Source organism: Arctopsyche grandis, chromosome 2 (assembly GCF_051622035.1).
Source record: "Arctopsyche grandis isolate Sample6627 chromosome 2, ASM5162203v2, whole genome shotgun sequence".
NCBI lineage: Eukaryota > Metazoa > Arthropoda > Insecta > Trichoptera > Hydropsychidae > Arctopsyche > Arctopsyche grandis.
The window spans coordinates 12371773-12395630 of NC_135356.1; the positions used below are offsets into that span (position 1 = coordinate 12371773).

At 35.5% G+C, this 23858-nt stretch overlaps 2 protein-coding genes and 1 long non-coding RNA gene across 3 annotated transcripts; 2 read left to right on the forward strand and 1 right to left on the reverse strand.

Moving 5' to 3' along the window:
- The first annotated feature begins 3146 nt into the window (after positions 1-3146).
- Positions 3147-5296, forward strand: LOC143922950 (uncharacterized). Its single transcript, XM_077446381.1, has 2 exons — positions 3147-3343; positions 3432-5296. The coding sequence occupies exons 1-2, from the start codon at positions 3224-3226 to the stop codon at positions 4770-4772; spliced, it is 1461 nt and encodes a 486-aa protein (XP_077302507.1). The 5' UTR covers positions 3147-3223; the 3' UTR covers positions 4773-5296.
- Positions 5297-8309: 3013 nt separating this feature from the next.
- Positions 8310-12251, forward strand: LOC143922951 (integrator complex subunit 12-like). The gene is made up of 2 exons (XM_077446382.1): positions 8310-11604; positions 11750-12251. The coding sequence occupies exons 1-2, from the start codon at positions 11245-11247 to the stop codon at positions 12080-12082; spliced, it is 693 nt and encodes a 230-aa protein (XP_077302508.1). The 5' UTR covers positions 8310-11244; the 3' UTR covers positions 12083-12251.
- Positions 12252-13040: 789 nt separating this feature from the next.
- Positions 13041-15136, reverse strand: LOC143922952 (uncharacterized). Its single transcript, XR_013261674.1, has 3 exons — positions 14889-15136; positions 14622-14782; positions 13041-14534 (listed from the first exon to the last, which is right to left on the reverse strand). It is a non-coding gene; the product is annotated as an uncharacterized LOC143922952 (long non-coding RNA).
- Positions 15137-23858: the final 8722 nt, after the last annotated feature.

Here is a 23858-nt window from a genome sequence, read left to right on the forward strand (position 1 = left end):
TTAGCTCAATCTCGTTCTTTAGCTTGATTTTGATATTTAATTTCAATTTTAAAATTTAATTTTTATTTCGATATTTTGTACGCTACTGCTGGTTAAAAAGTTGGCCCAAAATCGTCGTTGGTTTAGTCTGTGGCGGCTCGCTTATACGACATGGTCGAGTTTGGTTGCCTTCCTGCGAGTGGGAACCAACTCGGCTGGGTTCGGAGAGCCACTACTCACTCTGTCTTCAGCTGTCATATAATAAACACGTGCATTAACATGCCAGTCGTCTCATTCGTTCATCCTCCATAAGTCCGTAAGCACCATTATGCAAGTGCGGATAGTATTATGGAGGATGAACGAATGAGACGACTGGCATGTTAATGCACGTGTTTATTATATGACAGCTGAAGACAGAGTGAGTAGTGGCTCTCCGAACCCAGCCGAGTTGGTTCCCACTCGCAGGAAGGCAACCAAACTCGACCATGTCGTATAAGCGAGCCGCCACATCACTCCCCCCCCCAGCATCAGCGATACCAAAATTACAAAGAAACAAATTTTACAAAAGAAAAAAATTATTGTTACACAAAGAGAAAAAAATATTACGTGGGGAGAAAAAAAATTGTTGACGTGGGTCATCCGCTGTGTACATAGGTGTACCGCCCTGAATGGTCGGTAGATTCGAGGGCGGTGACGTCGCGAGCAGGACGGTGGGTGGTCCGATGGTCGCGCCGATGCGATGCGATGCTGCGGCGGCGCCGCTCTTCCGAGGCTGATGTCGGTTGGTGGGGCGGCGGGGGCGGCAGGGGCATCGATGTGGTTGATGATACTCCGAGCTGGACCGTGAGTCGTTGTGGCTCGTGGAGGTGTTGTAGCGCTACCGCCCGTCTCGGCGTGACGACGCTCGTGGGGACGGACGGGGCCTTGATGATGATGATGATGATGGTGCTGAGGTGGTGTATGTCTTGTGGTGCTGGATGACCGTTCTATGTGTAGTGGATCGCGCATGACTCCACATCCAGCTGTCAAGATCGTCGTCTCATTCGCTCCCCCATTTTTTTTAAGCACCTGTCATCGACGTTGTGGCTGGACTCCAGTCGATAGGTAGGTAGGTAGGTAGGTAGGTAGCCGTGTCTGCTCGTTTATTGTCACCCGCGGGCCGCGACGCGTGTTGATGGCGATGGGGGCGCGGCGGGTAGCTTCCCCGCCTGGATCGGCGAGGCAGGGATGAGCGGCATGTTGAAATTGATCGAGGCTGCGTGGCTCGATGTCGGGGGTCACCAGTATGGAGGATGAACGAATGAGACGACTGGCATGTTAATGCACGTGTTTATTATATGACAGCTGAAGACAGAGTGAGTAGTAGCTCTCCGAACCCAGCCGAGTTGGTTCCCACTCGCAGGAAGGCAACCAAATTCGACCATGTCGTATAAGCGAGCCGCCACAGTATTCTTTGGTACATTCTACATACATATATGGACGCGCATGAATGCATAAATGCGCATGCGCGAATGGAGTATGAATACGTCCATATAATGTACCAAAAAATACTATCCGCACTTGCATGACACCTGCAGGATACAGGTCATGCTGGATAGGTATGAACAGACCTTAAAACAGATACTTTGTACATAAAAATAATTTAGGTTTTTGTTGGTGTCAATTGACGTTTGTGTGCCTAACCTCATTTTTGTTAAGCTGAACCCCCCAGGTACTGGCAGTAAACCAAGGTGCAACGGCAGTAAACGAGGTATAAATCGCGGGTGCTAACGCACTCATAATGGCGCTATTTACCGGCGATATGTACGAAATTTTCCATATCCAGTTCCCATATTGCAACCTATGGTTGATATTTGGGAACTGGTTATGGCAAATTTCGTAAATATCGGTGTAGATATCGCTAGTGTAAACGGTGCCACGCGTACTATTCACGGTATTACTAGACCTAGAAATATCGTTCGTTGGGTAAGCGAACTACTAGTCAAATGTGAACCTGTCACAGGACAACTGGTCGCTCTAGATCGGTCACTCGTGATCATCCGTCACGCTAAAACTGGTCACGAGAAAACTAGTCACACGCTAAAACTTGTCACACGCTAAAACAGGTCACGAGAAAACTGGTCATACCCAAAAATTTAAAATTGGTCACAAACAAAAATATTCTCAAATACTTTTTATTTACGAAATTTTTATTACTATCGACTAGACATATGTTCGAGCCAAAGACCCTCGTGGCCGTCGTTTGTGGTCTTCGCGAGGAGCTCGCGGGTATCTGTCAGCTCATCTGACGCTCTCTAGCCACGCCGAGAAGGTTGGCAATCACTTTTGCGTTCATTTCGCTTTGACAGTTCGAATGTCAAATCACTAATCTTAATTCACCGCGGTAAATGTACCGCGGGAGGTCTATGAAAACACTGATTGTGTTAGTAAGAGGATCCTTTATTTATGTTCACTTGTTACAATAGTAATTATATGTATCTTTTTGTCCCTTGGCCAGTTTTTTCGTGACCAGTTTTAGCGTGTGACCAATTTTCTCGTGACCAGTTTTAGCGTGTGACTTATTTTCTCGTGACCAGCTTTAGCGTGTGACCAGTTTTCTCGAGACCAGTTTTCTCGTGACCAGTGTTCTCGTGACCAATTTTAGCGTGTGACCAGTTTTAGCGTGACAGATGATCACGAGTGACCGATCTAGAGCGACCAGTTGTCCTGTGACAGGTTCACATTTGACTAGTAATCACCGAACCGTTCGTTGATATTGTTGCGTCGGGGTGGGTGGAGGATCCAAGTAAAAGGCCAACAGTCGTTTCACAGCATTTATTGATGATTCAGGAGATACACGTATTGCCACTGCTCAGTCCAGAATCAATTATATCGCCTACGTACCGCCTTATAAAGGGTAGATCTCTCAGGACGCCTAATCTGTTTACCTGTTGTATAGTCACGTATTCGGATATGTATTTCCAAGAGATTGGGTCTTCCCATACCGATTCTGAGAAATAACTAATAACGGTCATTGTTTAGCCTAAATGCACTTAGAGTCCAGATATAATCTTTGGAAGTAAGTGCATGCATTTAGTTAACCGATAACAGATATCCGTTGGTCTAAGTACAATTCGCTCAATCCACGGCGTACGTAACAATATCTTATGTGTTTGACGCGGCCATTTAGACCAAATATGCCACTGAAAAAAAACAGCAAGGCGTGGCAAGTGGTTGCTGTCAGAGTTGATGGAGTGCAGAGACGATGGAGTGCAGGCTTTGTCTTGGACCAGCTCCGGCCGCATCTTCCGTCTCCATCTTCCAGAGACCAGATCCTCATCCAGAGCGTCTGGAGCAACGCATTCGGACCTGCTGTCAAATTCAGGTCGGTGCTGGTTACAGCTTACAGGTTACAATTACTTATTGTGGTTTACTCTTCTCACCGCTTGATCCTACTATTTTTCCATCTGCAGGTCAAAAGAGGCGATGGATTGCCAGACAGGGTGTGTCTTTCGTGTAAGACCAGTCTGGAATTGTTGATCAGCTTTCGAAAGGCTTGTTTTCGAAACAACGAATCGTCTCAACTGAGGTTAGACGATTGCTTGAAGATCAAGACTGAAGAAGTTTTATTGGAAGATTTCATATGGGACGATGAGTCTTCGCAATCGACAATTCACCGAAAAAATAGTGAAACGTGCTTAAAGTCATTTCCCAGTGAATCTGAACTTATTTTACACAAAAAATCACATCCTGTAGAAAAGCTGTTCAAATGTGATATTTGTTTAAAATCATTTATTCGAAAAAATGGACTTGTGTCACATTTGAGATCTCACAAGGGGGGAAATAATAAATTTCATGATGGGATAAATCCACATAAATGTGACATTTGTTTAAAATCATGTATTTCTAACAGTAAACTTGTGAGACATTTGAGATCTCACACAGGGGAAAAGCCTTACAAGTGTGAAATTTGTCTAAAATCATTTACTGAAAAATCTAACCTCCAGGTACATAAAAAATTGCATGCTGGGATAAAACCACACAATTGTGACATTTGTTCAAAATCATATGTTCGTAAAGATAAACTTGTGAGACATTTGAGATCTCACACGGGGGAAAAGCCATACAAGTGTGAAATTTGTCAAAAATCATTTAATCATAAATCTAGCCTCGAAGCACATATAAAAATTCATGCTGGGATAAAACTACACAAATGTGATATTTGTTTAAAATCATTTATTCGAAAAGATAAACTTGTGATACATTTGAGATCTTACAAGGGGGTAAATAATAAATTTCATGATGGGATAAAACCACATAAATGTGACATTTGCTTAAAATTATGTATTTCTAAAAGTAAACTTGTGAGACATTTGAGATCTCACACGGGGGAAAAGTCATACAAGTGTGAAATTTGTCTGAAATCATTTACTGATAAATCTACTCTCGAGAAACATAAAAAATTGCATGCTGGAATAAAACCACACAAATGTGACATTTGTTTAAAATCATATGTTTGTAAATATGATCTTGTGAGTCATTTGAGATCTCACACAGGAGAAAAGCCATACAAGTGTGAAATTTGTCTGAAATCATTAAGTCATAAATCTAGCTTCGAAGCACATTTAAAAATTCATTCTGGGATAAAACTACACAAATGTGATATTTGTTTAAAATCATTTATTCGAAAAGATAGACTTGTGATACATTTGAGATCTCACACGGGGAAAACGTCTTACAAGTGTGAAATTTGTCTAAAATCATATACAAAAAAATCTTATTTTGAGAAACATAAAAAATTGCATGCTTATTAAAACCACACAAATGTGAAATTTGTTCAAAATCATTACTCGAAAATCTATCCTATGGTCACATAATAAATTACATACTAGGATAAATATAAAAAAAATTGTTATGATATAAATACTGTTAATATTCTTACATTTTGACTATATGCGTGCCACAATGTTTCTGGCGCTCCCCTCATTGCAGTTTATTTAAATAATTTTAAGAGCAATAATAATTGAAAATTAAATACACAGATATATTATTTGGCTTACTTGTTTTATATGTAATAATTTTAATTTATTGGATGAAATTGTGATAGTTTTGGTAAACAAACTTCACCATCCTAAGCCAGAGGTCGGCAAACCGCGACTCTTTTTTTTCTAAAGTACTCTAAAAGAGGCCTGGGCAAACTTTTTGGATGAAGAAATTTAGAAATTAGAAACATTAGAAATTCACATTTCCATTGAATTATTTACTTTTAAATTGAAATAACATTATAATGTATGTAATGTTAATATGACATAAATGGCAATTAATACATAATGTTTATAAAAATAATCATGTTTTTTATTTGTTTTTCTTATAATTTTTTACTGTGGTAAAGGGGGCGATTCTTTCAATATGGTTAAGAAACACTGATGTACATTATAGATGTTCGAACCAAAAGCCCTCGTGGCTGTGGCCGTTGGTTGTGGGAGCTCAGGAGCTCGGTTTTGGATTTGTTATCGCACTAAAGATATATTAAAGACATTGGGGTGGTCACAAAGACAATTTTTGCCATGAAAATCGCGAATACACAATATTTGGCAATCAAGTTCTCGTTACTATGATAGTTATCGTTAGTATGATGGACTTTTCGGCTGCCAGATGTTCCGTTATAGAGATTTTAGTGACTTTGTGACGAGTAATTTGTGACCAGTAATCACCGAACCCTGAAAAACACCGTTCTAGCTCAGAGGTAGTTGAAGTTATAAGCAGAATTTGAATAAGTTTTGTTATTTCCACACGAACTTTGTATAAATTGATTGCAAAAATAAGTTTTAAAAATATTAATACTATGCATTCCTTTCCTTGAGTAAAACCCTTCTAATTCAGTTTGAAATTTTTCTTTATCTAGCATTCGATATGATTCAACGGTTAGTAGTAGATCTTCCATTGGCATTTTCTTTCAGTAATTATCAAAATTTTCTTTATTAAATAATTTCACAGCTTTTACTTGATTAGAAAAAGTATATTTTTCTTTTATATCCTTAATAATAACATCGCACATATTTTTGGCTTCTATAATATGTGCGATAATATATGCATATAATATTGTTACGTACGCCGCGGATTAAGTGAATAGAATCCCAGAAACTATGTGACCGTTCAAGGGTTACCTGTTAACGGATTAACTAAGTGCTTGCACTTAGGATCAACGGATATCTATTAACGGATTAACTAAGTGCTTGCACTTACTTCCAGGATTATATCTGGACTCTAAGTGCATTTAGGCTAAACAATGACCGTTGTTAGTCCTTTCTCAGAATCGGTACGGGGAGATCCAATGTCGTGGGAATACATATCCGAATACGTGACTATACAATAGGTTAACAAATTAGACGTCCTGAGAGATCTACCCTTTATAAGGCGGTACGTAGGCGATATCATGTCATTCTGAACTGAGCACTGCCAGTGCGTGTATCTCCTTAATCATCAATAAATGCTGTGAAACGACTAAGGCCTTTTACTTGGATCCTCCACCCAACCCTACGCAACAATATACATATGTAGGTAAAAGTGAAAACCCTCGACAGGACGCATATCTAAGTTTCCCATCCGAATTTACGCTATTACTAGTACTCGCCACCGGTGTCGCGTCGATAGCTCACACACACACACTAACAGACATTTGTTTACGTTTTTACATTTGACATTTGACGTGTGTGCATTCATACCTACCGCGACATATATAATCCATTCATGAGTCAGTCAGTCAGCTGATATAGCTGAACGCATATCTAACATCTACTGCCCCTCCTCTATCATGTCCAACTTTTATAAAGAATACAAACATAACCCCCTGGGTTCCACATCAGATGACGGCTTATCCATAAAGCTTTTTGCCGGGATGGATTTCATTGTATGCTGGTCTAACAAATTCAACGTGGATCGTTTCCAAGTCGATAAACATTCCCGTGATTGGGTTCCACTGATTTCAATGCTATTTTCATAGTATAGTGGATGTGGTGGAGGCAGTTCAACAGCATGCTGCATTTTTATATGAAAGAGGTGGAAAAATGACTAGTATGATCAAGGTAATGAATATTATGACAATGAACATTTTATAAAGCTACATATGTACATAATAAATTTAAAATTCTTTTCTTACAGAAAATATACATTCAATGTTAGACTATTCAATGTATAGGGAGAATAGGAGGCGCCAAAATTAAATTTATAGAAAATCCCTTTACTGTAATAATCACAACTCCGCTAATGAAGAGAGACCAAACCATAATAACATTATATTTATTGACTCAACGTCATCCTGTGATTTGCAATAACACTCTATAACTTTTGTTCTGACAGAAAGTATAGCCAGCGCTGTTCCATTAGCAGTTATCACTACTAAAGTCTAACAACTTTTGAGAATTTTTCAGCATTTGCTCTTTTGAAAGATTTCTGGGGAATATAAATCCAATATATATAGTGACTGCCGATTCTCATGCCGAACGCTTAGCTCTCACTAATGTTGTTAAGGATTTGGAGATGGATCTATGATTGGAGTTTTAATAGTGGATATACAGATATTATATAGATTATTTAAAAATATAATTATTTCCAACTCATCCCATCTCATGAAGCTGAAATAAACTTTATTATATTTAATAGTTCAGAGGTATGCAGAAAATACTTAGACCGGTTTAAACTTTTGTTTTCCATAAAAATATTGTTTATTTATGGTTCCAAACTGACTTAAATATCACGATTAGATTATAACCTTGTTTTCACATTGTTCTACCAGAACTTAAAATTGATACATAATTTTTTTTGTATATATGTATGTATGTATCTTCATATTTTTTAAATTATGTATATATGTTTTTACCTTTTCTAAATAATTAATGTTTTACATATATTGTTTGTTTATAATGTTTTACCTTTATTACTTATTTATATTGTTAAAAGCAATTTTTCTTAAGATGTGTAATTCTGTTATTCTCATAATTACATATATGACTTTAATATTAATCAGCTAATCACTCACCATAAAAAGTTTATCTCTTTTAATTAAAATAATTTAATAGTTCTAATCATTGTCTTTTACCTATTCTCTTGCGAAAAGTCCATTATCGATATTGTGTCCTAAAAGTCATGAAAAGAATTCACCGAAGAACGGAGACATCTGATTTTTTTTTATTTGGTGATTCTTCAATGATTCAATGTTGAAATCACTTATTTCATGTGTCTTTTTTGTGTTTTACATTAATGAATATATATTTTTCGTTACGATTGTTTTAAATGTTATTAAAATTATATTTTAATGCTTTTATATGAATAAATGCTATTCTGTTGCTTGAGTGGCCCGTACTTAAACCCAATTACCTGACTCTTATTTCAATTTAAAACCGAAAAATCAAGGTGGACGAGAAATGGTCAAGCATCAAAAAAAAAAAAAAATAGCCAATGTTTGGGAATTCCGAGTTATATTATATTTACACGATCAATCATAAATTGGGATTTATTTCAGTGAATTAAGATTTCGAAACATACTTAAGTACTTATAACTCTATAAAATTACATTATGATACAGTTATTTTCTTTCTTAAATATAACATGTAAATTAAAATGCAGAAATAGTAGATTGTAACCAGAATATACTACGATGACAATTCATATGTGTGTAGCGGCTGGCGAGCTTTTCTGAAATAAAATTATTTTGTGGAGCGAATAGCTTGTTACAGGGACGAGGAAGAGATGATAAAAATTATAACCATTATTCTCAAATGCTTATATTATATTTTCCAAATAGCAGTTTTGTGTAAACAAGATTTAGGTAGACAAGTTTTGAGAGGAGTATCTATACAATCAGAATGATATTTGACAGTTTAGATTTGAATAGGATGTGTGATTGTAGAGTGTTGAAACAATAAAGGTTTTATTTGTTTATTTAAGATATAGCCAAGCTTAATAACTAATTATATTCAATCACACAAATAATAATGTATTAATATATACACATACATTCACATATGTACATAGATACATACACACTGTTTGAGGTGTTACCTTACAGCTACCATAAGTTTATCAATATTACAAGTATATTTGTAATTTCATCTGGCAGCTTATTTTTATATAAGTAACAACACTTCCATACATACACGTTTTTCCTACTCTTATTTAATTTTAAATTCTGTGATTTATTGCTACCTCTAATGCTATATTTATGTAAATGTAACCCTCTGTGGTGACCGCCGGGGTTCTGGCAGTACCAATGCGATGCACGGTCAGTCACCGTTTTGCGGGAAGCATTCTCTTCATCAGAATAAACAACACCGTCACTGTTGCACTCGCCTTCCCCCATACCTCTAATAAAATATCTATCGTAATACCTAGGTAACATTTTCTTATCTAACTTATAAATAAAAACCGACATATATATTTTCAGAGTATCATCAAATTTATAAAATACTTTAACACAGATCTTATACTAATATACCTATTTATGTGCATCTAAGATACTCTTCGTGGCTCTATTCTGTAATGTTTGTAGCCTATCTTAGCCTAGCCTACAGAAAAGATCCACAACACATAAAATGTGGTCGGACAATTGCATTATATATGATAACTGCCTCCACCACATCCACTATACTATGAAAATAGCATTGAAATCACTTGGAAAAGATCGACCTTGAATTTGTTAGACCAGCATACAATGAAACCCATCCCGGCAAAAAGCTTTATGGATAAACCGTCATCTGATGTGGAACCCACGGGGTTATGTTTGTATTCTTTAGAAAAGATGGACATGATAGAGGAGGGGCAGTAGATGTTAGATATGCGTTCAGCTATATCAGCGGCTTCGAAGAAAAGTGATAGGTTTCGACCGTTTCCCGGTCTATGAAAACTCAGTTGGGTTTTGAAGAGGATCTTTATTGCTCGATTAATACTGTTCGGTGATTATTGGTTACAAAACGCTCGCCCAAAAGTCACTCTCTATAACGGAACATCTGGCAGCCAAAAAATCCATCATACTAACGATAACTATCTTACTAACGAGAACTCGAGTGCAAAATATTCCGTATTCGCGTTTTTCATGGCAAAAATTTTCTTTTGGGCGATCGCAATGTGACTAATAATCCAATTACCGATTAATACAGTTGTATTTGTTTGTACGGCGAAGTAGGTAGTTGCTTCGCCGGAATAAGCCAGGTCGAGCTCCTGAAACTCACTGACATCTGAGGACGATGCGCTGGTTTATATACTCGTTGATTGTGCAACGCGTAGCTCGGCTGGTGAGATCATGTTCTGGAAGATTCCTAAAGGGTCCAAGGTCTTCCTTTGTGTGCTGTGTTTGATGCGTTGTTAGTTGGCTCCTTGGGGGTTCCAGTGTACTCGTAATTGCGTATCTGGAGCGAGTTTATGGTGTCTTTGCCCTAGTTCGGCCAAGGATGACTTTCGTGTTCGAGCAGGATGTCATTTGTACAGCTTAAGTTCGATGAGGAAAATAGGTGATATCATCGACCTAGTTTCGTATAGTACAAGTTGTACTATATTCCTACAACTTGAATGAATCTAAACGTTTTCGTGTAGTGGCAGTACTTTAAATGTCCAATTTGTATTTGAGTTGGATATTAGTTATTGTCGTTTGTTCGAAATGCAAGTGGCAAATATGTCGATCTCGGAATTCGAAATCGTGGATATAAAGAGTTTATTTTTTCATCCAAAGTAATAAATTATTTTCAATATCGTTATCTTGTGTGTGGACGGCCCCATTCTCAATTAAAAAATACAGTTTTATGTAAAAAACTGTATTTTAAATACAGTTTTTATAAAAACGGTTTTTTTCCAGAGGTCCTGGTTTTTTATCATCTCTAGTCATATCCTTTATAGTGTTTACTTTTTTTGTCTTTTACCATATTAATGTTTTATCTCATTATCTATACTATACTATCGGCTTCCGCCGTCTTCCCCATGTATTCTCATAAATAAATAATATATTTTGTAGAAAAACACCTGTTGCTTTGTTCTGTCTTAAATAAAATAGCAGTGAGATTAATTGATGTCTAGTGATGATTCGCAATAAAGAGCAACTAATTGTCTAGTGATGATTCGCAATAAAGAGCAACAGTTGGTTTTTGTACAAGTCATGCAGTAGTCGACCATTATATGGGTCACTGAAGTATTGATTAAAACATTTGGCCTTCAGTTAATATTTTATCGGCTAGCAACACAGAACTTTTTCACTATCGGTTTTTCGTCAGCCACAGCTTGTCAGTCTACGACGTCACGATGTGTGCTTTAAAGCTGGACCCCAGCATCTGCGAAGCTCTGCGATTGCTGCACTCTTCGAGCAGCGATTCTACCGACAAATTGCGTTCAGCTTTAGATGAGCTGATCGCTAAAATTGACCCATCGCGCACCATGGCTAACGTCTTGCCGAAGAAATATTTGGATATAGGGCGAGAGAAGGAAAAGGAACGCGAAAAGGAGAAAGATAAGGAAATGGAAAGGGAACGTGAACGTGATTGTGATGAGATTTCCCTGGAGTTGCTGGAATTGGAGCTCACCTGTGCTGTCTGTCGCCATCTAGCCATAAAAGAAGGCAACAAGCTCATAGAATGCGATTTCTGCCATAAACTCTATCACCAGGTATGTATATATGTATATATATATATATATATATATATATATATATATATATATATATATATATATATATATATATATATATATATATGTAAAAACATCTGATTAAATCTCATGACAAAAGAAACTCAACCTTTGACTTTTCTAGGAGTGTCACAGTCCAATTATAAGCGAGACCGATGCAGAATCTGCCTGGCCGTGTATGACTTGTCTCGACGCTCTAGACTTCGACAATGCGAGCAGCATTAATTCTCCGCTGATGGTGATCGAATGTTCTTCGTCGTCGACTGCCAGCGGTCCGATGTCTCCGGAAAAAGCCAATTCCGTGAGCCCCCCGCCTCAAATCCCGTTGGACGAGCTGCCTACTCCTCCCAAGGTTGTAACACCGACTAAAAACATCATATCGGGCGATCAGCGGCTTCAGATTGTCAAAAAGAAGTCGAACAAGCATCGTGAAAATAAGCGAAAGAATAAAAAATAAACACATTGCAATTTTTGTTTAACGTTTAACTTGTATAATCGTAATGTTACATTTGGCCTCTTGGTGGTATATTCGGTATGTTGAGAAAATTGTGAAATGTAACAAGAAAGGGTAGCCCTGAAATACTACATTCTTTAGATTTAATTTAATTGAATGTTTCAAATTATCTAAAAAAAAAAAAAAATATATCAAAAATTAAATAAGTTTATTTGTGAAATTTACTAAATGTTTAAAATAAATAATTTAATCTCAAAATTGATGTAATATTTAATGTAACAATATGTCCTTACTAAAATGAAATATTTGAATCTCAAATTGATGTATTGTGCTTACTATTATTTATTGTAATGTTATATCATGAATAATATCAAATATTCTAATCTCAAAATTGATGTAATATTTATTGTAACAATATGTCCTTAATAAAGTAAAATATTTGAATTTCAAATTGATGTATTGTGCTTATTGTTATTTATTGTGTGTTCCACGCTTCTGAGGGATTTCGTAACTACTCCTCGGTGCCTCCACATGCATGCACTAATCCGTCAAAAACTGCAGCCGTCGAGCCTGATCGCTTATATTTCATCGGGAGCAATTCAGTTCGTAGCTTTGAGATAAGATACATGCACCAGACCTATATTTTCATGTTTCGTACATATATAAAACATTGCTAATTGTTGAATATGAGTAAATTGAGTAATTGTTGAATATGAGAAGTGAAAAATATGGAATAGTACAAGTGATATTGTTTTGAGTCGCTGACTATCACCGATTTAATTACCAATGTATTGATAAGTAAGTAATATGTATGTACAATAGAACCACGATTATCCGTATTGTTAAAAACAAACACAAAGTTTACGATTTTGCTGCTTTGAAATGCATAACATAAAAATTCTAAAATATATATGTACCTAAATCTAAATTACAGGGACAAAATTAAAAAAAAACCTTTTATGCACAGTAAATACAATGATTTATTATGTTTTCAACACATTATACATAAACATATTCTTGAATATATATTATTTGGTTTGATTTTTAAATGCTTTTTATTATTACGAAATTATGTTCACAATACATCTTATATCTACATATTTTAATATCTACTGATCTACTGATCATTTTCTATTTTACAATTTAATTTTATTTGGTTAGTAATCATAGTATTATATTGTTATGTGGTACGATCTTACAACCTATGTATATACTTATGTATAATACCCTTTAACCTTAAGTTTGAACATCCGTTTCATTTTTAACTACTTATGATGTTATCTTTATATTGTTGTTTATATGTTATTTATAAGTTATCCCTCATTATTTATGAGACTTTCAATATCTGTATTGCTTCCACACTGTACAATCAACTATTCTGTTCAATCCTATCTACTTAACTTTTATCTATTATAATTTATAGGAGTTTCTAGCACGATTGTTATATAAGACGACATAGTTAATGACCTGTTGAAATCCAAAGTATTACTTTTAATAATCTTTATTGCTATAGCTGCATTTTGTCCCACGATACGTGTAAACCCTAAAATATTATTATCACTATTTATCTCTATGATAAATTGTGTTTCTACTCAATAATGTCTCGATACTCTCAAAGGATACATAAATCAAATATTAAAACTGTCTTACACATGGATGTTGCTCTGTATCTTAATCACTTTGTTATTTACCAACATTCTGTGATTGGTTAAAACTTATCATTCTTTTGTGTATAAATGCTCATGTTAGATCTATTGAATCTCACTTGCGATCAAACACTCTAACTGATCACTTGCGATCAAACAGTCTTGTGATTAAACTGCCTACTAGTAACTTGTGATTACTACATAGTTACTTGCGATCAAACAGAGTCTCACAAGGCACTTGTGATTAAACTGCCTAACTAGCACTTCGAGACTAGTAACTTGTAATACAAACTTGTACATTAATCTCGTTTATATTTACTGCTAATTAAAGAATATAATCATTTGACAAAATCTGTGACTATAATATTCTACACCATCTCCTAGTTGTCCCCGTAACATAAAAATTGGTGGCAGCGGGTGTGGATATAGCTGAACAACTGGACATCACTACTAAAACGAAGGAACAACCGTTGTATATACAACTTCGAAGTGGACCAGGTGGATTTTCATCCTTTCGAATCTAGCGAAAAATCCAACTACCAGAATCTTCTAAGCGGAGACTTCTGACGTCTAACTGGACAACTGACAAGAAAGCAGACAGTGTGCAGAGCCAATTCACAGTATGCAGAGAGAGCAGATCTACCATAGAATCTTCAAAGGAAACGGTGCAACCTGTGACGGTGACATCGCAAGTCCGTGACGCAGAACTAGCAGCACGTACGAGTACAACTCAAGATCCAAGCAGATCCAGCACTATGTGTATATCATCATCAAGTTTCATCAACAAAAAGGAGAAAGAGCTCAAAAACCTATTTACAATTGAATATATATTATAATATATAGATTACATATACAAAATGTTTTACAATGTAACAAAGATAAACAAATATTGTTACCGACGATTTATTTATGTAGATGAGATGTAACAAGTTCATTATAAAATGACGAATTCACTTTTAGATACCGTCCATATTAAAGATGATGCCGATGGCATAATCATCGCTCTTGTACAAAACATGCAGAATGAATCTCTGGCAGCGTCCCATTGGCTCCGAAGCTGAGAAACGAAAACGACCTTCTTTTTTACATATAATTACTATTGTAACAAGTGAACATATATAAAGGATCCTCTTAGTGTTAGTACACAATCAGTGTTTTCATACCTCGTAGCTCTCTGCGGTACATTTAGCGCGGTGAATTAAGATTAAATTTTGATTTGACATTCGAACTGTCAAAGTGAAATGAACGCAAAAGCGATTGCCATGCGAACCTTCTCGGATGCGAACGTCAGATGGGCTGACAGATTCCCGCGAACTCCTCGCGAAGACCACAAACAACGGCCAGCATATCTAAGTTTCCCGTCCGTTTTTGCTTTGCCACCGGTGTCGCGTCGATAGCTCACACACACACTAACAGACATTTGTTTACGTTTTCACATTTGACAGTTGACGTGTGTGTACTCCATACTGCGGCATATATAATACATTAATGAGTCAGTGTACACTTTTCTTCGAAGCCGTTGATATAGCTGAACACCATCTTACCCCTCTATCATGTCCAACTTTTCTAAAGAATACAAACATAACCCCCTGAGTTCCACATCAGATGACGGTTTATCCATAAAGCTTTTTGCCGGGATGGATTTCATTGTATGCTGGTCTAACAAATTCAAGGTGGATCGTTTCCAAGTGATTTCAATACTATTTTCATAGTATAGTGGATGTGGTGGAGGCAGTTATCATATATAATGCAATTGTCCGACCACATTTTATGTGTTGTGGATCTTTTCTGTAGGCTAGGCTAAGATAGGCTACAAACATTACAGAATAGAGCCACGAAGAGTATCTTAGATGCACATAAATAGGTATATTAGTATAAGATCTGTGTTAAAGTATTTTATAAATTTGATGATACTCTGAAAATATATATGTCGGTTTTTATTTATAAGTTAGATAAGAAAATGTTACCTAGGTATTTCGATAGATATTTTATTAGAGGTATGGGGGAAGGCGAGTGCAACAGTGATGGTGTTGTTTATTCTGACGAAGAGAATGCTTCCCGCAAAACGGTGACTGACCATGTATCGCATTGGTACTGCCAGAACCCCGGCGGTCACCACAGAGGATTACATTTACATAAATATAGCATTAGAGGTAGCAATAAATCACAGAATTTAAAATTAAATAAGAGTAGGAAAAACGTGTATGTATGGAAGTGTTGTTACTTATAATAACCTGCCTAAGTTTATCAATATTACAAGTATATTTGTAATTTCATCTGGCAGCTTATTATAAGTAAGTATGTGGTCGGACAATTGCATTATATATGATAACTGCCTCCACCACATCCACTATACTATGAAAATAGCATTGAAATCACTTGGAAAAGATCGACCTTGAATTTGTTAGACCAGCATACAATGAAATCCATCCCGGCAAAAAGCTTTATGGATAAACCGTCATCTGATGTGGAACCCACGGGGTTATGTTTGTATTCTTTAGAAAAGATGGACACGATAGAGGAGGGGCAGTAGATGTTAGATATGCGTTCAGCTATATCAGCGGCTTCGAAGAAAAGTGACTGACTGACTGACTCATTAATGGATTATATATGTCGCGGTATGAATGCACACACGTCAAATGTCAAATGTAAAAACGTAAACATTATGTCTGTTTGTGTGAGTGTGTGTGTGAGCTATCGACGCGAAACCGGTGGCGAGTCTAGTAATTACGTCAATTCGGATGGGAAACTTAGATATGCGAAGTGGAACGAAAAAAAAAACGGTTCGGATCCCTGGTTATAATGTTATAAGATCGCCATCTACCGAATGACTGAGGCTAGTGGATGTTTTATGTTAGGAGAGGCATCTAGCGAAAATCATTTGGATACATATATTCGATGAAAGTTTTATTCGTAGTTGTTGATTTCAAACAGAGTCCATTCCTTTGAAACACCTATATATTTGTACTGAGTACAAATAATATTTATTCTTATTATTTAATACTGATCATTTCAATAAAATAATACTGACCATTTAATTAAATATGTATATCTATAGAAGTGACCATTAGAATATTATAGTAGACAGCGAGGCACGAGCAATTTTTGAAAAAGGGGGGAGGGCAGTAGAAAAATAATTCAGGGCAGGGATGTTATTTCAGCTTTTTCCGGTCTCTTTTTTAGTCTCTGCGTGTATTTTATTAGACCATTTTTATTTGGGAAGAAGTTTCTAATTGACATGTTTAAACTTATTGTAGTTTCTGCTGGCCTAATCTTTTAGTAACGAATAGTTTATTTGATTAAAATGTTCAAACCAAAGTTCCTGGCCTGGACAGATCTGGGGGGGGGGGGCAATACCACTCCCCCTCCACCTCTCAAATAACATCCCAGATTCAGGACAGTGTTTTAAGGATTGCAATAAATTAGGGGGGTTGAATATAAAAATGAACACTCTTTTCCACTATTAAAAGTTCGTTGACATTTTCTAAACGGAATTGATATGTAATTTGAAGCTAAAGTCAACGTTTTATAATGTTTCAATGTTGTATTGACTGCTAAAAAATTGGGTGCTATTTGAAAAGTTACTAATATGCTTTGATAGAAAAAGAAAACGGGCATAAAACTGCATCACTAACAAGAAAAAAAAAGTGTATAACAAACAACGTTCTATTTTCCCAATATTATTAGATACATATCAGGAAGGCCTAACAGGTAAACCCCAATGCGCCTTCCTAGCCAATTACAAGCAATGCACCATTTTTATTACACAAGTCGCTGAATTACGAGACACTGAAAACCTCGAAATTAACGAGACATCTATGAATTTTTGTAAATAAATTTTATTGTACATAAATCGTACTCAAATAATGGTGACATAGAGGGTAGTGTGGGGTTTTAGCCAATTTAAAACTCTGATAGGAAATGATCGACTTGGAGTCACAAATATCCAAGTCTGACCAGCAGCATTACAGATAATATACTCGGAATAAATTCTTTTCAATCGAGGTCAACTGACGGTTTCGAACCCAGCGACCTCTCGGCACTAGGAAAAAGCCCATCCACTGAGCCATGCTGTTGTGACCATAACACCGACGAGTAGCCTACCTCTACTCTACCTACTCATGACTAGTCTTCGGTGGTGGAGTTTCCATTTCCCAGGAAAGAGGGTTAGCTATTGTTAATTACTATTGTCCTACAAAGCTAGAGATCAAAAATAGACACTGGCAATAGAAATCGACAATAGTGAACTTTTTCTTTTTAGGCGAAAGCATCCTGACCGCCTTGCCTTTCCTTACTCATGACTAGAGACCGGCGGTGCGTTTCCATTTCCCAGGAAAGATGATTGACTAACGTCAATTACTATTGTCCTACAAAGCTAGAGATCACAAAAAAGGATGATAATAGAAATTGACATAAGTAAAAAGTGAACCCATTTTTGCAATCTGGCGCCGATCCTTACTCATGACTAGAGCCCGGATAACCAAGGTGCCATTTATTGTTCAAATGTTGTAAACGCATAGGTTTGTTGAAAACGTTAAAGGTTTGCCGAACCTTTCTTACAAAGCATTTACAACAATTGAACAATGAGCGGCACCTTGGCTATCCGTACTCTACTCATGACATATCTTATTGTGGATGTATGTATGTACATACATCAGTGGCGGCTCATCCATATGGGCTGTGGGCTGCAGCCCTCCCAGTATAGAACATATGCATGCTATTTTTGTTTACATTCGGTCACCGGCATGGTCAACAAGCTACCACAGTCCGATTCATCTCTGCAGCCCCACTACTGTGAATTCCCACGAGCCGCCATTGACATATAGCAAACGTAATCAGAAGACTATTAGTATTTAAAAAATATCTTTGGGTATATATACAAGCTAGAACAATAGGAAATAAATGAAACGGATCTCGCTAAGAACGCAGTAGGTGCTCTGACTCAAATACGATTTCCAGAATCTCGAAACAATCGCCAGAATGCGAAGATTTTGGCTAACGACCCGGACACTCGTCGAGAATTCTCAGAGTGGTCGGCCGAAGACAAAATTTCGCGATTCGAATAATGGGCCTTAAGATTTGTGATCTGACATGGTTCTGGCGCACCGTATGGTTAATCGTTCCTCAAAGGAAGTATTGTTTATACGATCGACTGGTGCAATGAGGTGATGATACGCGATTCCCGGACAAATGTTTACGTTGGGCCCACCATGTATCTATCTGCCAGCGAGCCGGCAAACCGCCACTCCCCAATCTGTAAAATATAATAATATACCACATGAAAATAATACCTATCCATCCAAAAATCCGATCCAGGAAATTGCCCCCTCTTTGATTTTAAATGATTTTTATTGTTCATATATTATGTTCACAATACATATTAAGTCTATGTTATATATATAAAATTGAATGTCTCTTTGTCTGTCTGTCTGTCTCGTATAGGCTCCTAAACCACTCAACCGATTACGATGGAACTTTCAGGATTTGATGTATGCATGTCCTGGAGGCTTACTGTGAAATAAACACGGGAAAAAACCTCTTAATAATAATAGTCGTAATTACGATTTTACCATGAAGCGCCATTGTGTAGTCAAGGAAATGTGTTTGTTGGTAGCCGCGTTACCAGTTGTTTCACGACTACACGGTGTTGAAGAGACGTTACTCCGTGGCGTTAAGTGCCAACCATCACTTGAAACGGGAACGGGAACGGGAATTGCATGCCTTATTCTGGTATTGTAACGCATGCCTGGTTCAGCTAGTTCTAAATAAAAAATAATGTGTAAAATAGCTACTGATCCAGTGATCATTATCTATTTTACACACTATTTTTCTTGTTAGTATTTAACCAGCGGAATAAACTAGTGGTGAGCATACATATGATGCTTTGAATAAAGTACTCACGGGTTCAAATCCTACTGCTTTCTGCTGGCCACACCTTGGATTTTTGACTCCAGGTCGATAGTTTCTTATCACAGTTTGCCAATTTATCTGATTTTCATTGAAACAATTCCGACAAATTGGCAACCTTACCCATTTTCTCTCAAATATCGAGTTTTCAGCACTCTGAATTGTATAAAATGCTGCAAATTTAAAAAATCTGAACATTAATGTATCTATGAATGCTGATTGATATGTATTTTCTGATTTTCGCTGAATTGTTTAAAGATACTGCAAATTTACAAATTTGACCATAGATCTCTCTGTGGATATTAATGTATTTATTTTTATTTATTTATTTTATTTTATTTATTGAAAAATCAACAGACAACAGGATGTACATAGATATGTATAAAAAACAAATAGTAAATATATAATATATGTAACATCCAAGTCTAATAACAGATTTTTACAAAGATTATAAAAAAAATGAAAAAGATAAATATAAGGAAAACAAATGAAAAAGAAAAGAATAAAGGCAAAATATGTAAGACATTGCATAATTAAACTATAGTATTAAAATATTGGAAAAAGGTTATAAAATAGAATATAAGAAGAAATTGAAATTTACAAATATAAAACAAATGTACTTTGTATGATACTAATAATATTTGTATCAAATGTACAATGTTTCTGGCCAGAAAGGGGCATTGGGGTTACCTGTTAGGCCTTCCTGGTATAATATTGAAGCGTATGCGGAAAGGAACTGCCGCGGCGGTTATCTCAAACGACGTGCCGTTTGACATAATTGGTTTCGAGGATTATCTCCAGGCAGTCGGCTAACAATGGAGAACACCGAATTGACTCAATGGTCGTTTATGGCAATCGGTCGCTTCCTGCTAGAGTTCTCAGAACTGACAGCGCGAAAGCGTGGGACTGCGTGCCTTGGAACGTGGGACTGTATGTCCGTGTACGTCAGTGAGCGACCTGCCCTTTATAAGCAGCTACTTAGGCCATATCAAGGCATTCTGGACGGAGCACTGACTGTGTGTGGATCTCCTTAATCACCCAATAAATGCTGTGAAGCGACTTTGGCCTTTTATTTGGATCCTCCACCTACCCCTACGCAAAAATATTAATATCGTGTTTTAATGTTAGCATATGTGTTACAGTGAAGTGTATCTTTCAGTTGTTATATATTTCGACCAGTTGGAATATATTTCATGTAACCTGGTACCAACTACCGTTATAGTTGAAGTGTATTTTCAGTTGTAATATATTCTGTCTAACCCACGTAAGTTGATTCATATGGCGAATTACATTCGATCTGGTCAAAATATATTACGACTGAAAATATAGTTCAACTATAAGTTGGTATCAGGTTAGATGGAGAGGTTAGGTTTTCGTGAAAACGTCACTCGACCAGTGAATTGAATGGAAAGTCACATTTTTAGAGCTATCTTAATACGGCACTCATTACCTTGATTCGAAATACCTAACAAATATTAACGCATTATTGATTTCTAAAGCATTCGTAAAACATCGGAGCTGTCAAAACTCAACTGTTATATTACAACTGGCGCACATTGTTGAAAGTGTATTTGTGCTTGTAGAGTTATAATTTACTAGTTCAGTTGTAATCGAATATGAATGACCAAAAACGCCAGTTGGAATATACATATGTATGACAACTGAAAATACACTTCGACTTTAACATATACAGAACTATAAGAAAAAAAGGCTCAAAAATCTATTTAGAATTATTATAAACGTTAATAATACATTTTATACATATACATATGTGTATTATTTATAACTAAAGACTACTTAAAGTCCATTATCTAAAGATTGTCTTTTGGTAATCTGTGCTAATAATACCTGAGGAGTATAGACATCTTATTGTAATCACCGAGACTATTTACAAGTGTTAGTAGATATGCTTATTGGTGATTCTGTCATAGAATGTCCTGGTTAATTTTTTAGTAATGTCTAAAACTAACAGAATACTATTTTGAGACAAGTCTTTTTAGGTTTACTGATCCATTCCCCGTCACTTTTTTTTCAAATACGAACACATACATATTGTTTGTTTTCAACTTTAATTCAAAACATTCACACATTAGTTAATTTGATAAAAAATATACTGAATCGTTTGCGAAGTAAACCTTAGAAGAGGCTTGTAAAAATTAAGCACCGTTTAATTTTAATCCTTTTAAAAATTTTAAAAACCTTTCTAAAATTATATAGATTTTAGTGTGAAATAACCAAGCGAATGTAGATTCGTTATTCATTAGATTTTTTCTCCTGAATCGAGGTCCTTCATTTACCATGGGCCCCGGGGAATTTCCCCTCCCCCTGTCATCCCCAGTATGTATGTAAATACTTAATAACAATCCAAAAGTATTTCAATTTATTAAAATATGATTAGTAAGATTACATTAAATTTTATATATATTTATTTATATATATTTTATAAAAAAATTGATGGAGATTTGTCTGCAGACAAGTCTCTGTTCGACACGAAAAATGGTTCAGAGACGAGATATGACTTTTATTATAGATCTATGCCCAGTAAACACGAATCTGGTAATAAAAAATGTTGATTGGCTCGAGATTCGGAGATGTGTTTTTTAAATCTTGGTGTTGTTCGGTCGATGTCTCAAAATCTGTCAATTTTCTGTTCAAAATGGATATAAGAATCTATAGTTGGGTATTTTCTCTTCCATTTACTACTTTTAAGTACTTTTCAGCATTCAAATCTTTCTAAGTAGTTGCCCAGTTCAAATCAAAAGTCAAAAGTACGTATTTTCACTTGTGATTTTTTCCCACTGTTAATACTATTTTATATTAAGTTTTTTCTATTGAAACATGTTTATTGGGATAGTGTTCTGACCATACTATTTTTTGTTTTTGTTTAAAACGATTAATTGAAAGTGTGCTGAGCTTTAAATCGGTAAAATTGCGAGCAAAAAGCTCATACTAGTATTTACTCGTATTTACACGAATCTGAAGTGAATTGATAGGGAAAATTTATTAAATTATCTTTATATGAGAATTAAATAAAATTGCACTTAGAAAAATCATATTTCGATTATTCTTTTGGATTAATAACATAAATTCTATTGATAACTGGCTTACCTCGATAAAAAAACGATTTTTTTTTAAACATTTTTTATTACCAGATTCATGTTCACTGGGCATATACTTATGTATCTATATGAAAAGTCAAATCTCATCTCTGAACCAAAAAAAAGTCGTCATTTGTCGAACAGTGTAATTGATAAATAAACTTAGTATTATTGCGGTTTTATTATGTCGGTTTCATTGGGCTGACCCACTCATCACGTGAATTTAGTTTTGACATTTGCTAAAATTGAGTCATTATTATACATATATTCATGTAATTCATTACAAGAAAATAGCCCCAATTTCCTTTAATAAAAATCTCCATTTTTGAATTATTATTTTTTTATAAACAAATTTAATCACAAGCGGAACTGACTAAAAATACTTATGTTATATACTTTATAGATAAAATCTTAAAATAATAAAATTATTTTAAGTTCATTATTCATTTTTTATTATTTTATAAATTTTCATATCATTGTGTGAATTTACATGTGTATATTTTGTAAACGGTTGTGGCGATTGTTGAGAAGCACTGTCGAGTTTAATATAATGGCATTCGAGATACTAGATCTGCTTTAAAGATGCCTCTCCGTAGAGAATTTTCCCGCCTGTAAAATTTTAAAGTCGGGCTTTGAAAAATCAAATATAACTTTTATTCCGTTTTCTAAATTCATTAAATCAACATTGAAACTGATTTTGAAACGCGTCAGATTAATCCATCGATTTAGATTAATCCAAAAATTTAAAAAGTTAAAATATTTATTATGCTTTTGATAATTTATCGTTTAATATGATACTTCACGTGAAAATTTTCCATTTGGTAAAAATAATAGGCATGTTAATATAAGTTTAGTAATATTGAATTTTTAACGTGAAATTTGATATACAATTATTTCTACCTAAATACAGCCAAATTTCGCAATAACGAATACCTAAGTAAAGAAATATACATCCAGTTTTATAATAACAAATTTTCACTATATATACATATATTTATATTGTAGATCATTACAAATTGCACTTACTGATATTAGTAATTCAATTTTATATAAGTACTAGATGTTTTACCTGGCTTCGCTCGGTATTTGTAATATAAACCGCTGAAACATGACTAATCTAATAGTAAA